General features: G+C 46.7%; 1 protein-coding gene across 8 annotated transcripts in view; it reads left to right on the top strand.

Annotated features, from left to right (window-relative positions):
• LOC144124442 (glycoprotein-N-acetylgalactosamine 3-beta-galactosyltransferase 1-like) overlaps nucleotides 1-12,624 on the top strand; it is a 611,040-nt gene that overhangs the window by 205,557 nt on the left and 392,859 nt on the right. For 5 of the 8 annotated variants that reach the window (XM_077657098.1, XM_077657093.1, XM_077657091.1 and 2 more), the window contains exon 2: nucleotides 10,096-10,198. The exons of the other annotated variants lie outside the window; for them this stretch is intronic. In XM_077657098.1, the coding sequence (XP_077513224.1) occupies nucleotides 10,191-10,198 (8 nt within the window). In that variant the 5' untranslated portion in view covers nucleotides 10,096-10,190. The remainder of the gene's footprint in view (nucleotides 1-10,095; nucleotides 10,199-12,624) is intronic. 8 annotated transcript variants of the gene reach the window in all.

The raw sequence follows: 12,624 nt of genomic DNA, 5'->3' as shown, positions 1-12,624 counted from the left end.
TTGCAGTGTTGTCGCGCCCCCTTAGGGCTTTCGACCGTTCTATAATAACGGCGGATTTCATGCCACATAAAGAAGCAACTCGTAATAAACAAATAAGGTCCTACAACCGTGCGAACTTCGATGGTATAAAAGATGAGTTGACAGTGTTTGCTGAGCATTTCCTTCGTGATCTTTCATCACGTTCAATGGAGGTTAACTGGAACGTGTTCAGTGTCATACTTGCTGCTCTTTTTTCACGGAGTTATAACCGTCATTAGTATGCCATGCACTAACACCGCGCCTTGGTGTAATCGCCACTTACATCGCCTTAACAAACAATGCTGAGGGCTGTTAAGTCTGCTTATGTGTAGGAATGCGAAAGCATGTTTTGAAGAAAGGAAAGGGCGCAGTAGCTCTCAGATCTCCACATCTCAGTGGACACCTCAATCTCGCTTTAAACTTGCTTGTGACCCAATGTGTGACCCATGACTTCGCACTTTCTTGACCCACTTTGTGACTCATGACTCAGCACTTTTTGCGAACCATGACTTATCACATTTTTGTCACTTTGTGACCACGACTCAGCACTTTTCGTGACCGATTTTCGTGACCGATTTCGTGACCACGAATCAATTCCTTCCGCAGGCATTGACTCCGGTGATGACCACATTGAATAAGACTCCGGTCATGACTAATGACTTCGGACACATGACTCAATTTCAATGACTAACATGAGCATGACAACAATTTGACACTATTAATGTACCAGTTGTCACCAAAGGCAGAACTATTTGTGACCCATTTTGTGTCCGTCACTTATGATGATGACTCATGACTTTGATGAACACGTCTCAATTCTTGCCTCAGAAAATGACTCCGGTCATGACCACATTGATGATTCCGTTCATGACTCACGACTTCAGACTCGTGACTCAGTTACGATGACTCACATAACCATGAAAATCATCGGACACTATTTGTCTACCAATTTTCACCCAATGACTTATTACTTTTGTGAACATGACTCAGCACTTTTTGTGACCATTTTGCGTCCATGACTTGTGATTAGGACTCAAGACTGATGACGACGACTCAATTTCTTCCTCATACAATGACTCTGGTCATGACAACAGACACTATGATTCCGGTCATGACTCATGACTTCGGACTCATGACGCTTACAATGACTCACACAACCATGACAACGATCTTACACTGTATTTATATACCAGTTGTCACCCAACGACTCAACTTCTGTGACCACGACTCAGCACTTGTGACTCATTTTGCGTCTTATGATTTATGGATATGACTCATGACTTTTATGATCACGACTCAGTTCTTTCCTCAGACAATGACTCCGGTCATGACTGCATTGATTATGATTCCGGTCATGACTCATGGCTACGGACTCGTGCAAGTGCAATGACTCACATGACCATGACAGTGATCGAACACTATTTATATACCAGTTGTCATACACATTCAGTCATGACTACTATTCTCTAGCTGGCGTCGTTATATTGTGCGAGACATTTTGCTTCCATATTTAGCGTCCACTTTTGCGGACACGTCAGCTGCCGACATAGCCTAGCGATGCTTTCGCATCAACAAGACTGTCCGACAGGAACAGGCACTCCGGTTCCTGGAAGCATTGCAAAGCATGCGATAAGCAATGCTCGTCGCCACTTCTTCACTCGCCATTAATGTAAGCAGATAACCTGCGGATGTTCTGGTGGACAATCTTCTTCACGTATCTCTTGCCAATCCTGAGAGAGGCGGTGTTCGTGTGGCCGAATGCGGCCATCTTTTTAATAACGCATTCAAATGAGGCTTCTTTAGCCCCTATTACTGGCAATAATTGTAATGGGTCAATGTCTGAAATATATGTTACTGAGACCGCTACCTTATCCTTGCTACGAAAGCTTAAACCACATCAGCGTCTGATCACCTTGGTTTTAACAACAAAATGCTCATTATTTCATTCGAAGGTATTCATCGCATCTGGTTCGCTATTTTTTCACAGTCTCTATAAACTGGTTTGATTCCACGTGACTGGCGGTTGGCTGAGGTTGCACCTGTTTTCAGGTGCGGCAATCTTTCATCATTTATTTATTCACAATACCTACAGCGCCCTAATGGGCATTATTGTAAGGGGGAGTACAGGAGTCAAGAGTAATCCATATATAGACATAGATGCAGACACCACGGTCACTGACAGTTCAGCAAAACTTCACTTTGAACATCTAAGAAAAGAATAGGATCCCGTTACGTATATTTATCACGCATGCTGTGCACGACATAGTAATGTACATGAAAACTGAAACGAAGGAAAACACCAATCTGCACCAGACGGCTTCATCACAAAAAATGCATCAAAGGTTAGACATGAAACGCTGCAATGCAAGTCAGTCCTGAAAGATGAGGCAGGAGCAGTAACAATATGTTCTGGTAAATCATTCTAGTCGTGGATTGTTTTAGGAAAAAAGTATAATGAAAAATATTGATCCTACATCTGTATTCCCGGACTTTCATTGAGTGATGGATTCCATGAGGCAAATATATTGGTGGTTTAATGTACATGCCCCCTGTCAATGCCTGCTCTGCCCTGAAGTATGTTATAAAAGAGACACAATCTGAGATATTTCCTCCTGTTTTCAAGTAGCGGCCAGCGCAAATCATTCCATATTGAGGCAGTGGTTTTTATAAAATCATAATCGCCTGAAACGAAACGGGCTTCACGTTTCTGCACTCGCTCAAGTTCATTTATGCTTTGCGTCGTGTAAGGATCCCATGCAGAGCAACCATACTGCAATATCGGATGCAAGTATAATAATTCTTCTAGTTCAAGAGGGGCTCTCGAGAAAAAAAGGGGGTCGCTTGCGAACATAATTCCCAAATATTTGTACTCTGAAGCTGCTGTCACACGTACATCGCCCAGGAAGTAGAAATGTCATTATTAAATAATAAAAATAAAAGTGGTCCCAAAAAGGATCCTCGGGGGACGCCAGACTCAACCTGAGCACGTCTAGAAGTATTATTTAAGGTGACGAACTCACTTCTGTTCAAAAGCACCGAAGTTTGGCCCAGTTGGCTTTCTCAAGATGGATCACTTCTGTTCGAAAGGTAGCCTGTGATCCACCTAAGTATATGGTCATTTTTGATATGATATCTTAATTTATGTAATAATTTGTTATGTGACACCTTATCGAATGTTTTCCGAAAATCGCGTCTGCTTGCTTGCCTTTATTAATTGACTGTGCGAAGTCGGGCACAGTCTCAACTAATTGGGTAATTGTAGAAAATCCGCGCCTGAAATGATGCTGGACATTTTCTAAGGACATTGTGCTCATCATCATCATCATCATCATCATTTATTGATCCCTTAAGGACACTTCACAGGGTATTACATAAGGGGCGGGGGGCGACGTACGTAGGACAAAACGAGAACAAAGTGAGAGGTTGAAAAAAAAAAGAACAAATCTAGTAAAACATATATATATATATATATATATATATATATATATATATATATATATATATATATATATATATATATATATATATATATATATATATATATATATATATATATAAACATAAAATGAGGGCAATTAGGGCAACGAATACAATCAGTAACATCAAATGAGAACACAATTAAAACAGTTACAAAAAAATCAATCGAGTAGAGAAATGGATTTACAAACGAATGGCTCAAGCACATCAAACTATGGGCGAGAAAAGAAATATAGGCAAATTTAATGTTCAAAGACAGTAACCGGTCTTTGAATTTCACAGGTTAACTTTCCAAGACAGTAGAATCTGGCAATTCATTCCATTCCTGTATTGCTATTGGTAGAAATGACTTATTAAAAGCAGATGTTGATCCATGCAGGCGCTGTATACTTAAGCTATTGAATAAGCGTCAAGAGGAATGTGCTGGTGGATGAAGAAGAGATTGGCGCAGATGCGTGAAATGATAGAATATCTTGTGAAGGAGGCATAGTCGTGATATCTTGCGGCGAAAGACCAATGAGGGGAGATCCAGTTATGATTTTATACTGCTGATACTGATTTTGTAGTCGTATTTTGAAGATATAAAGCGAGCGGCGCGGTTCTGCACAGATTCTAAAGAGTTGATGGGATAAGTCTGATGTGGACACCAGATTGCGCATGCGTATTCGAGTTTGGATCGTACGAAGGTTTCATATGCCAGTTTACGGACGCCCGGGGGCGACAACGATAATGTTCTTCGAATAAAGCCCAGTGTTTTGGAGCACTCAGCGACCAGTTTAATGATATGCTCGGACCAATTTAGATTGCTTGAGATTAGTATACCGAGGTAACGATACGTTAGTACTTGTGAAATATTGACTGAGTTAAGAAAGGCAAAGGAACCTCTAAGAAACCTTATAGATGTTTGTGAATTATGTGCTCTAAAATTTTGCATGATGTCGATGTCAGTGATAGAGGCCGGTAATTCTAGGTGTGTGCTTTCTTTCCGGTTTTATGCGAAGGTTTGATTTCGGCCGTCCTCCAGTCGTCCGGCAGAGATCCTTGGCGTAAAGATGTGGTCAATATAACACTCATACTTCGCACACCAATCCGCGAAAAGAAATGACATTTCCGAAGATACATTTGCACTGCACACCGATGTTTTCCCACAGTGCCGCTGGCCAGTGGTGACCCGAGCACCCATCATCACAAAATGTACTGATTAGAGTCACAGAAGGATGGCGACGTTACCGCCGCAGAGAACAGTCCTGCGGCCGAGATCGCGTCGCATCGTACACACGGCAGTTCTCAAGCACAGTACTTACGTAGCAGAAGCGACGTCGTGTGATCGCCTCGGTCGCGATCACTGCAACCATCGCAACGAATGCGACTAGCTGCACAACGCCACGTTCATTCTAGCATTCGGAAAGCATACCGTGCGTAGTAAGCTTTCGCAGCTGCACATTTCGCTGTTTTCACGCAAAAGCACTCGCTCCAAATCTCAATCACGTTCACTACGAGGGCACTTGCCACTGTGCTATGCAGCTCATGCACGCACAAGAAATTCACCGTGAGCAGCTGTTACTCGCCGTGGTGATCCTCGCAGGAATTAGGAACGCCTGCCTGGGAGGGTGCATCCAGTATCTCATAGCACCCGTGCAGTATGGTTTCTCTCCGTTTGGTCTGTGTGTTCGCGCTTGGCACTTTTCATAATGCATGGCGCAATATTTATTAGACTTGTCTTTTTTCTGTCTGTAAATTCCCGCATTTTGTTCAATTTTTGTGGCCCCTTTTATTCTGCAAAACTAATTGTCTAAGATATGGCAGCGTTAACTCTTAGTTTCAGCGTAGGAGTTCATCGCGTTTCATGTCCGACGAATGTTCTGCTATTGCTGGATGGCAGGAGACAAGCGACAAAGCAGCTGTTTGAACAGACACCTCGCTGCCTTGTGGTATCGCGTCAGTTCTTGCGTGACGGTGGCGAACCGATTGAAATGTTAGGCGGGCTGTTTGAGGTATGCTTGCGGAAATTAAAGCCAAAACTAGAGGCAGAAAACTGGCCTCTGTTGATTATTTTCATAAAATTGGTAGGTGCCGCATTCAATGCACTGCACTTTCTTCGTGGCAAAAAATAAATAAATAAAAACCCCACATACTGAAACTCAAGCAGAAAGTAGTTTTAGACCTCTGTTCTAACAAAGACGCACACGTTTTCACTTAAACTCATAGTAACAACATCTGCGCCTCTGTAGCACACTTATAGTTTTTGTGTTGTTTCGGGCCTGAGCCGGGCCCGCCCCCTTGTCGGGCCGGCCCTGGCCTAGGCATGTATTTGAGAAACCGGGCCGGGCTCAGATGGGCATAACGGCAGAGGGCATCGGGCCCGTGCCCGTGCCCCATGGGCCAGTGATCGCGGTCCTTGCAGTGCTCTAAACGGAAGTGCCGGTTTAGCCGTTTAGCCGAAGCACATTCAGTACTACGCGCACTGCATTTCCCCTTTTTGGTTGTTACCGTCGTTTGAGATTTTTTTCGCAACATTTCTACTAGTTGCAATGAAAGAGCAGCGAACGAGGGACAGCCCAGAGACAAGACACGGCGCTGATATTTATTTGGGCGCACAGAAAAGGGGCAGCTAAACGGGACGCAGCGGGAAAAAAACTGCGGAAGAAAGGGAAGTGGTCGACGTCACCGGAGAAAAGCGAGGTAACAATGAGAAATACGTCTAACAGACCCAGATGGAATATTACGAGTGAAGTGAAAAAAAATTCAGACCAAATTGTGCTGTCTCCCGTTGGGTGCTGTTTTAATTGCAATATGAACCAACTAGCTCAGATCCAGATCGTTTCCGCTAACAACGCGTGAATGAGCTTGCACACATTTTTCACTGTACCTGGTTTAGCATTCTATGGATATCAACAGTTTTTTTGGTGGTCTGTTTTCTTTCCTGTCCCGTGAGAAATATGTTTGCCCGGCCACGACGGTGAAATGAATGAGCAGGTGTGGCGAGGAGTTTTCTGCTCCAGCGAGACCGGCAATTATGACGTCACAGGTCGCAGCCGAACACTCGTCCTTGAGAGCGAGCCAATGCTAGGAATTGGGTTTTCCTTGGCTTCCGTCCCGTGGCTTTGGACACGTCGTCACAAGAAGCGGCCGAGCTTTGAAAGAGGAAGGATCGTCTCTACACTGTACGAGCTGCTTCACGAGTGAATTAACCGAACGCAAACAGCGACTCTGTTCGGAATGTGCCATGCAGACGGGACGCTGTGTCTGCAAATCACACTGCACCGGTTAACGAGGCAGACTAGAAGACGCAATGTTCGGAGCAACGCGAGGCAGGACGGCGCTACTGCGCTCAAACATCCGGCGTCAGCCCAGTGCGACAGAGGCGCCGAAACCCTTGCGTGCACAGAAGGGCGCCACAGCTGTGCGAGTTGAGGGGGCCGGTGCCGCCCCCTGTCTGGGCGACGGTGGTTGACGTATGCCAGGAAAAAAGAACCTCACGCACTTGATCGGCAGCCGGGGTGCTGGCAGAAAAGCCGCTCGCCGGTGTTGCGCCAGAGGTGATTTCAGACAAGCATCTCCGTTTTTTGAGGGCATCGTGAGTCACTGCCTCTTTTTGCATACTGCCCTTTTCTGCGCGTCCCGGCGCAGTAGGCACCGATTCGCTGTGAATTCCACGTCGAGTTCGGTTTTAGGCGCCCAGAGATAGCGCACACGGGCTCTGATGGAATGGATTATTTTACTGGTTTCAAGGGCTGTCGTACATTGGCTACTCTATGAAATTTTCCCACGTGCGAACAGCTCTGCACACCAGCGGTGTTGCCTGTTCTCAGCTCGCGGAAGCGCACGCAGAAAACGAGAGCGCGAAGGAACCGCACTGAGCTTCGTGACAGGACCCGGACGTTGTTGCGTTGTCACCAAGAGTTTCTTTTGTAGATACAGGAGAGGAGGGCGCAAGACAGAGCGTTTCTGCTCATGACGTGGAGAGACCTCGCGTGCCATTATTGCTCGCAGTTCCTTTTCACGATGTTCTTTTCATAAGTATCGTCTGGCTTAAGAGAACGCGATTAATTGGGAACAGATTGGCGGGCGTAGGGCCGCAGCTTTGGATGCATTGCCAGGAAAAGTTGTAGCTCTGATGGTGTGCGCGGCCGCCCCATTCCGTGCTGGCGTGCCAACAACCCACTATGTAGCCACGCTTTGGCTTCGGACTCTTGCGGGGCTCGGTGGAGATACTGCGTGCAGACGCAGTGGGTTCCGCCTGCGGCCCCACGTTATACAGTTACGCGTAAAACGAAGGATTACGAGGAGCAAATGCGAGAGGGAAAGCATGCGCACGCTCACAGGTCCTTGGCGTCATTCATGACGTCATGCAACGCACCAGGCTGGCTGCGACAGTGGGCCTATTCGATCATCTGCCTCTGGCTGCCGGCGAAAAGCCTGCGGGCTGCCAGAGCGCGGAGCCAAGCGCTCGATTTTCTCGGGCTGCTCCGCGCACTTCCGGTGGCTGTCCTTCGTTCTTCTCTGGCTGGGCAGCCAGACTCGCCAAGTCTATTTTCTGCTGGCAGCGCTCTGGCAACGAGCAGGCGACGGAGAGGTGTTACGGCAGCGGCAAGCGAGCGAGGCCATTTTTATAGGGACTAGAAGGTTCTTCATGCGATGTAGGCGCCTGTTTCGACCAGACGTCGGTGCATTTCGTCTGTGTCGCCTGGAGTGGCGCCTTTTGCGGCACTCCTCGCTGTTAGTTAGTTTATTTGTTTTGCGTACGTGTGTGTGATCGCAGTTCGATCGGCTCACCACCTCGCAAGCACGAATGCGCGTTTCATATTACGATCTCGCAGTTATGGTTCGCAAAATAGTTCGGCTGTTAATTTCTTGTGCCCGGCTTATATCGCGATGGTGTTCGAGGCCTTTCACGAGAGCAGCCGCAGATTCCAGCTCCAAATACGCGCTCAGACGCGCGCATACATGCATCGGGTCAACGTGTTTGGCGAGGTGTTAGTTGAGCGTGATACAAGAGCGTTGGTCTTCATTGCGTTCTGGGCATTGGAAAGGCGGATATCCAGGAAAGACACAGTGGCGCAAAAGGCGAACTTGGGCGAGTGAGGGAACAGGACGAGCGCTTTACTTGCAGCAGGCTTTATTTGACAAAGATCGCTCATCCTCTTCCCTCACTGTATACGTCCGTGTTCACCGTTTGCGCTATTGCCTCTTTCCTGAATACGCCCAACTACTAGTGTTTCTCAAAGGCGGATATGTTTTGGGAAACGCTTGATTGATTGGAACGTCTCCTTTATTAAAAGCCTTCACGGGCACATTGCTCGAGGTTTCTCGGCGGGCATAGATGTGGCCAGGCGAGTGTTGATTAAGTCGTCGCCGACTGCCATACAGCTTTATGCTCGGGCCTTTTGCTTCAAACACTTAAAATATCTGAGAAGTGCCGTACGCATGCACCTCCTCTCGTTAGCTCATTAAAGAGAGAAAATAAATTTCCCAGCTTGGATCACCATGCAAGCACACGCGGTATACGTGTGAGGCGCTGACACGCAACGCTGGATTGTAGCACATTTGATTCGAGTGCCAGCCCTCTAAGGCAAAGCTGTAGCATTACAGATACGATACGCATGCAGCTAAATTTGTACAGTGCACCCGCTTGTTCTAGATGAACGTTCAACCAGCTGATATTAGCTTTTTCCAAATTATGCGTGCTTTCCTTGCCGGCAGCAAAAGCCGGCGGCCGGCAGACTATAGATGAATAGAACACATCCACATTGTTTTCTGATTACAGCCCACAGGATCCATTTCATGAACGTAGAAATCGCAACGACAACAGCAGTGATATTCAATCACCATGCAGGTCGTATGTGGTCATACCAGTCATATACATACTGCGTAGTAAACAAGCACGCGATAATTCGAGAGTACGGCGTGTCGTCTGATGAGCACCGCATGGGCAGTTTTTCCCTCCGATGTAGTTTCGACTCATCGCATGCTTTTGAGGATTTCTCGAAGCTTACACAGCACACTGTGCACCGAAGGCACACGCTCGCGTTGTCGTCGCCGATGTGTGCGGCTGCGAGCGCGATCAGCTGTTTGTTCTGCAGTCTGCGGCAGCCCTCAACAACTTCAGGTCGTTGTTCTTCATCTCAAGCAGCCTATTTCTGCCGTACGTGCGCGTAGCAACGAGACGCAGCAGAAGGTGAAGCTACGGAGAGCATCTGCCCTCCGTGATTAATGGTAGCTACCCGCCGTGATTGCCGACGAGCTGGTTCCGGTGGCTGCAAGCGCATGTGACCATGATGCGCATTCCTGTCAGGGGCGAACTTTCTGGCAGCCAGCGGGCTGCCCGAGCGTGGTAAATCGAAGAGGCCCAGTCTGTGAGGTACCCCACAGTCCAGCTATCGCCGAAATTCGCATTACCGGAAGGACGAACGGTTTTCTTTTCCCACAATAACCTACTAATGTAATTTACTATCGCATTCGTCTCTGTTGACCTCTACTGCACCAAGTGGCGCTCCCTCGGCCCTTTCACGACACACTGCACTTTCATGCTCCTGAAATGGTCGTGAAAATACCGCAGACATTGCCATGCAGGTCTTTGAGGAAGCTTGGTAATTACAGGTGTGCAGGCGTCACCGGTGCGCCATCGCCGCAGGGCGACCAGGCAGCGGCAGTCCCGCACCACGGGCGGCTGTAGGCGCAGGCTGCGACGCCTCATGGTCAGGTGAGCTGCGCTTTCACTTTTCTTCGCCGTTCTGAGCCGCGCTTTCCAGGGCCTGAGAAATGCACGTGGCCGGCGTATCCCACACAAACTTCTGTGACCATCACCTCCCGCCGCGCTGGCTCAGTGGTTAGAACACTTGGCTGCTGGGCCGGAGTACCCGGGTTTGAACCCGGCGCGGCGGCTGCCTTTCGATGGAGGCAGAAGGTGCTCGTGTGCTGTGCGAAGTCAGTGCACGTTAAAAAACCCCAGGTGGTCGAAATTATTCTGGAGCCTGCCACTATGGCATCCCCTTCTCTCTTTCTTTTTTCACTCCCACCTTCGTCCCTTTCCTTGCGGCGGGGTTCAGGTGTCCACCGGGAAGTGATTTCCTGCGCCATTTTCTTTCCTCAAACCGCACAAACCAAGGAGAGGACACATGTGTAAGGAACAGTCGAAAGTCTCATACTAGAATGTGGCAGTATCCACCTGGGTATCGATGCAGGCACAGTCAATCTCCTTGAGGTCGTAGGGTTTAGAGAAAATAATGACCATGCGAGTCAGTCTGCGGTAGAAGTGGGCAGAAAGCTAATCATCATCATCATCATTTATTATCCCCTAAGGGCCCTGGGTTGGGCATTACATAAGGGGGGGGGGTAACAAGTAAGGTATTCACGTGGTCATATAAAGCTAAATAAAAAAGGAGAGGCAAATAACGTTATACATTCTTGTGAAACCATGGTTATTGAAAGGGCAAACAAAAAAAAAAGACGAAAATAACACCCATGCGATTGATTTCAGCATATGTTTACAAATCAATACAAAGGTTTACATGCACAATTATTACAAACATAGAAAAAGACATACAAGACAAAGCAGAAAATATGACATATACATGGGCTTAGGGAACAGCTACAAAGCAAAATTAACGTTTGATATAGGAGTAAACCTGGAAATGTTTACTGATAAGAAGATTATTTGGCAAAAGGAGCTGATATTAGCTGCCTGAATTTAGAGTTGTCACGTTCATGCACTATTGGTTGAGGAATCGAGTTTGATTTCTTCAATGGCCAAGGGTAAGAAAGACTTATTAAATGCGTTTGTCGAACCGGTTATGCGTTGCATGCTCATAGAATTGAAAAGACGCCGTGATGTTCGTACAGGTGGCACTAAAAGGAAGGTTCTCAGGTCATGGCAATTATAATATAGATTTTAAAATAGGCACAGCCGTGAAATCTTTCTTCGATGAGCTAATGACTCAAGGTTAATGGACGATTTAATGGCACTAACGCTAACCCATCTACCATATTTGGAACAGATGGAGCGAGCCGCCCGATTCTAGATGCTTTCAAGTGATTCAGTAAGATATTGCTGGTGAGGACTCCTTATTCCGCTTGCATATTCAAGTTTAGGTCTAACGTACACCTCGTAGGCGAGTTTTCTTATGAAACTGGGGGATAAAGAAAGGGAACGCTTAATGAAACCAAGTGTTTTGGATGTCTCTGCCACTAATTTCATGGTGTGTTTACACCAGTTGAGTTTGTCGGTGATAACAACACCCAAGTATCGGTACGATTCAACACGTGAAATGGCAGTGGAGTTTAACGAGTATGAATAGTTAAAGGTGGAATGCTTTCGGGATATTTGCACGCTCTTGCATTTGGATATGTTTAGATTCATCAGCCAGGTGGTGCACCAGGTTTCTATCATATCGAGGTCTTTCTTAAGGAGTCTGGTCAGAGGCGGCAGTTATGCGACGATAAAGAACGCAATAGTCAGCGAAAAGGCGAATTGTGGAGGACATATTTGCAGGAAGGTCGTTGATAAACACTAAAGATAAGAGTGGTCCAAGGACAGAGCCTTGGGGTACGCCTGAAATAACTTTGGAGGTTTTGGAGCGGTGATTGCCGACAACAGTAAACGGGGTGTGGTCATAGAAGAAAGAAGAAATCCATGACAGTATTAAGGGATCTAGGGAGAGAGAGGAGAGTTCAGCGATAAGACATTGGTGTGGAACCCGGCCAAAGGCTTTAGAGAAATCCAGGTAGATGATATCAGTTTGAAATGATGAATCTAAGTTCAGGTGAAGGTCGGTAGTAAACTTGAAAAGCTGAGTATCACACGACGATCCAGAGCGGAAACCATGTTGATTGGTAAAAAAAGAAGGAATTCCTTCCCAGGTGAGAGCAGACTTGTGAGTATATGATGTGTTCCAGCATTTTACAAGCAATACATCCTAATGAAATTGGTCGATGGTTCGATGGTTCAGAACGGTCACCAGCCTTGAAAATCGGGACAACTTTACCTAATGCCCAGTCATTTGGGATTGCAGAACTTGAAAATGATTGACTAAAATGATTTGTAATATCTGGCGTGAAATATCTCTTGTACCTTTTAGAATCTTGGTAGTTATGTCGTCCGGCCCGGGAGCGCTTGACGGCTTCAAGTTA

The sequence above is a fragment of the Amblyomma americanum genome, chromosome 3, assembly GCF_052857255.1.
Source record: "Amblyomma americanum isolate KBUSLIRL-KWMA chromosome 3, ASM5285725v1, whole genome shotgun sequence".
NCBI lineage: Eukaryota > Metazoa > Arthropoda > Arachnida > Ixodida > Ixodidae > Amblyomma > Amblyomma americanum.
This window is presented reverse-complemented; position numbering and strand designations above follow the sequence as displayed.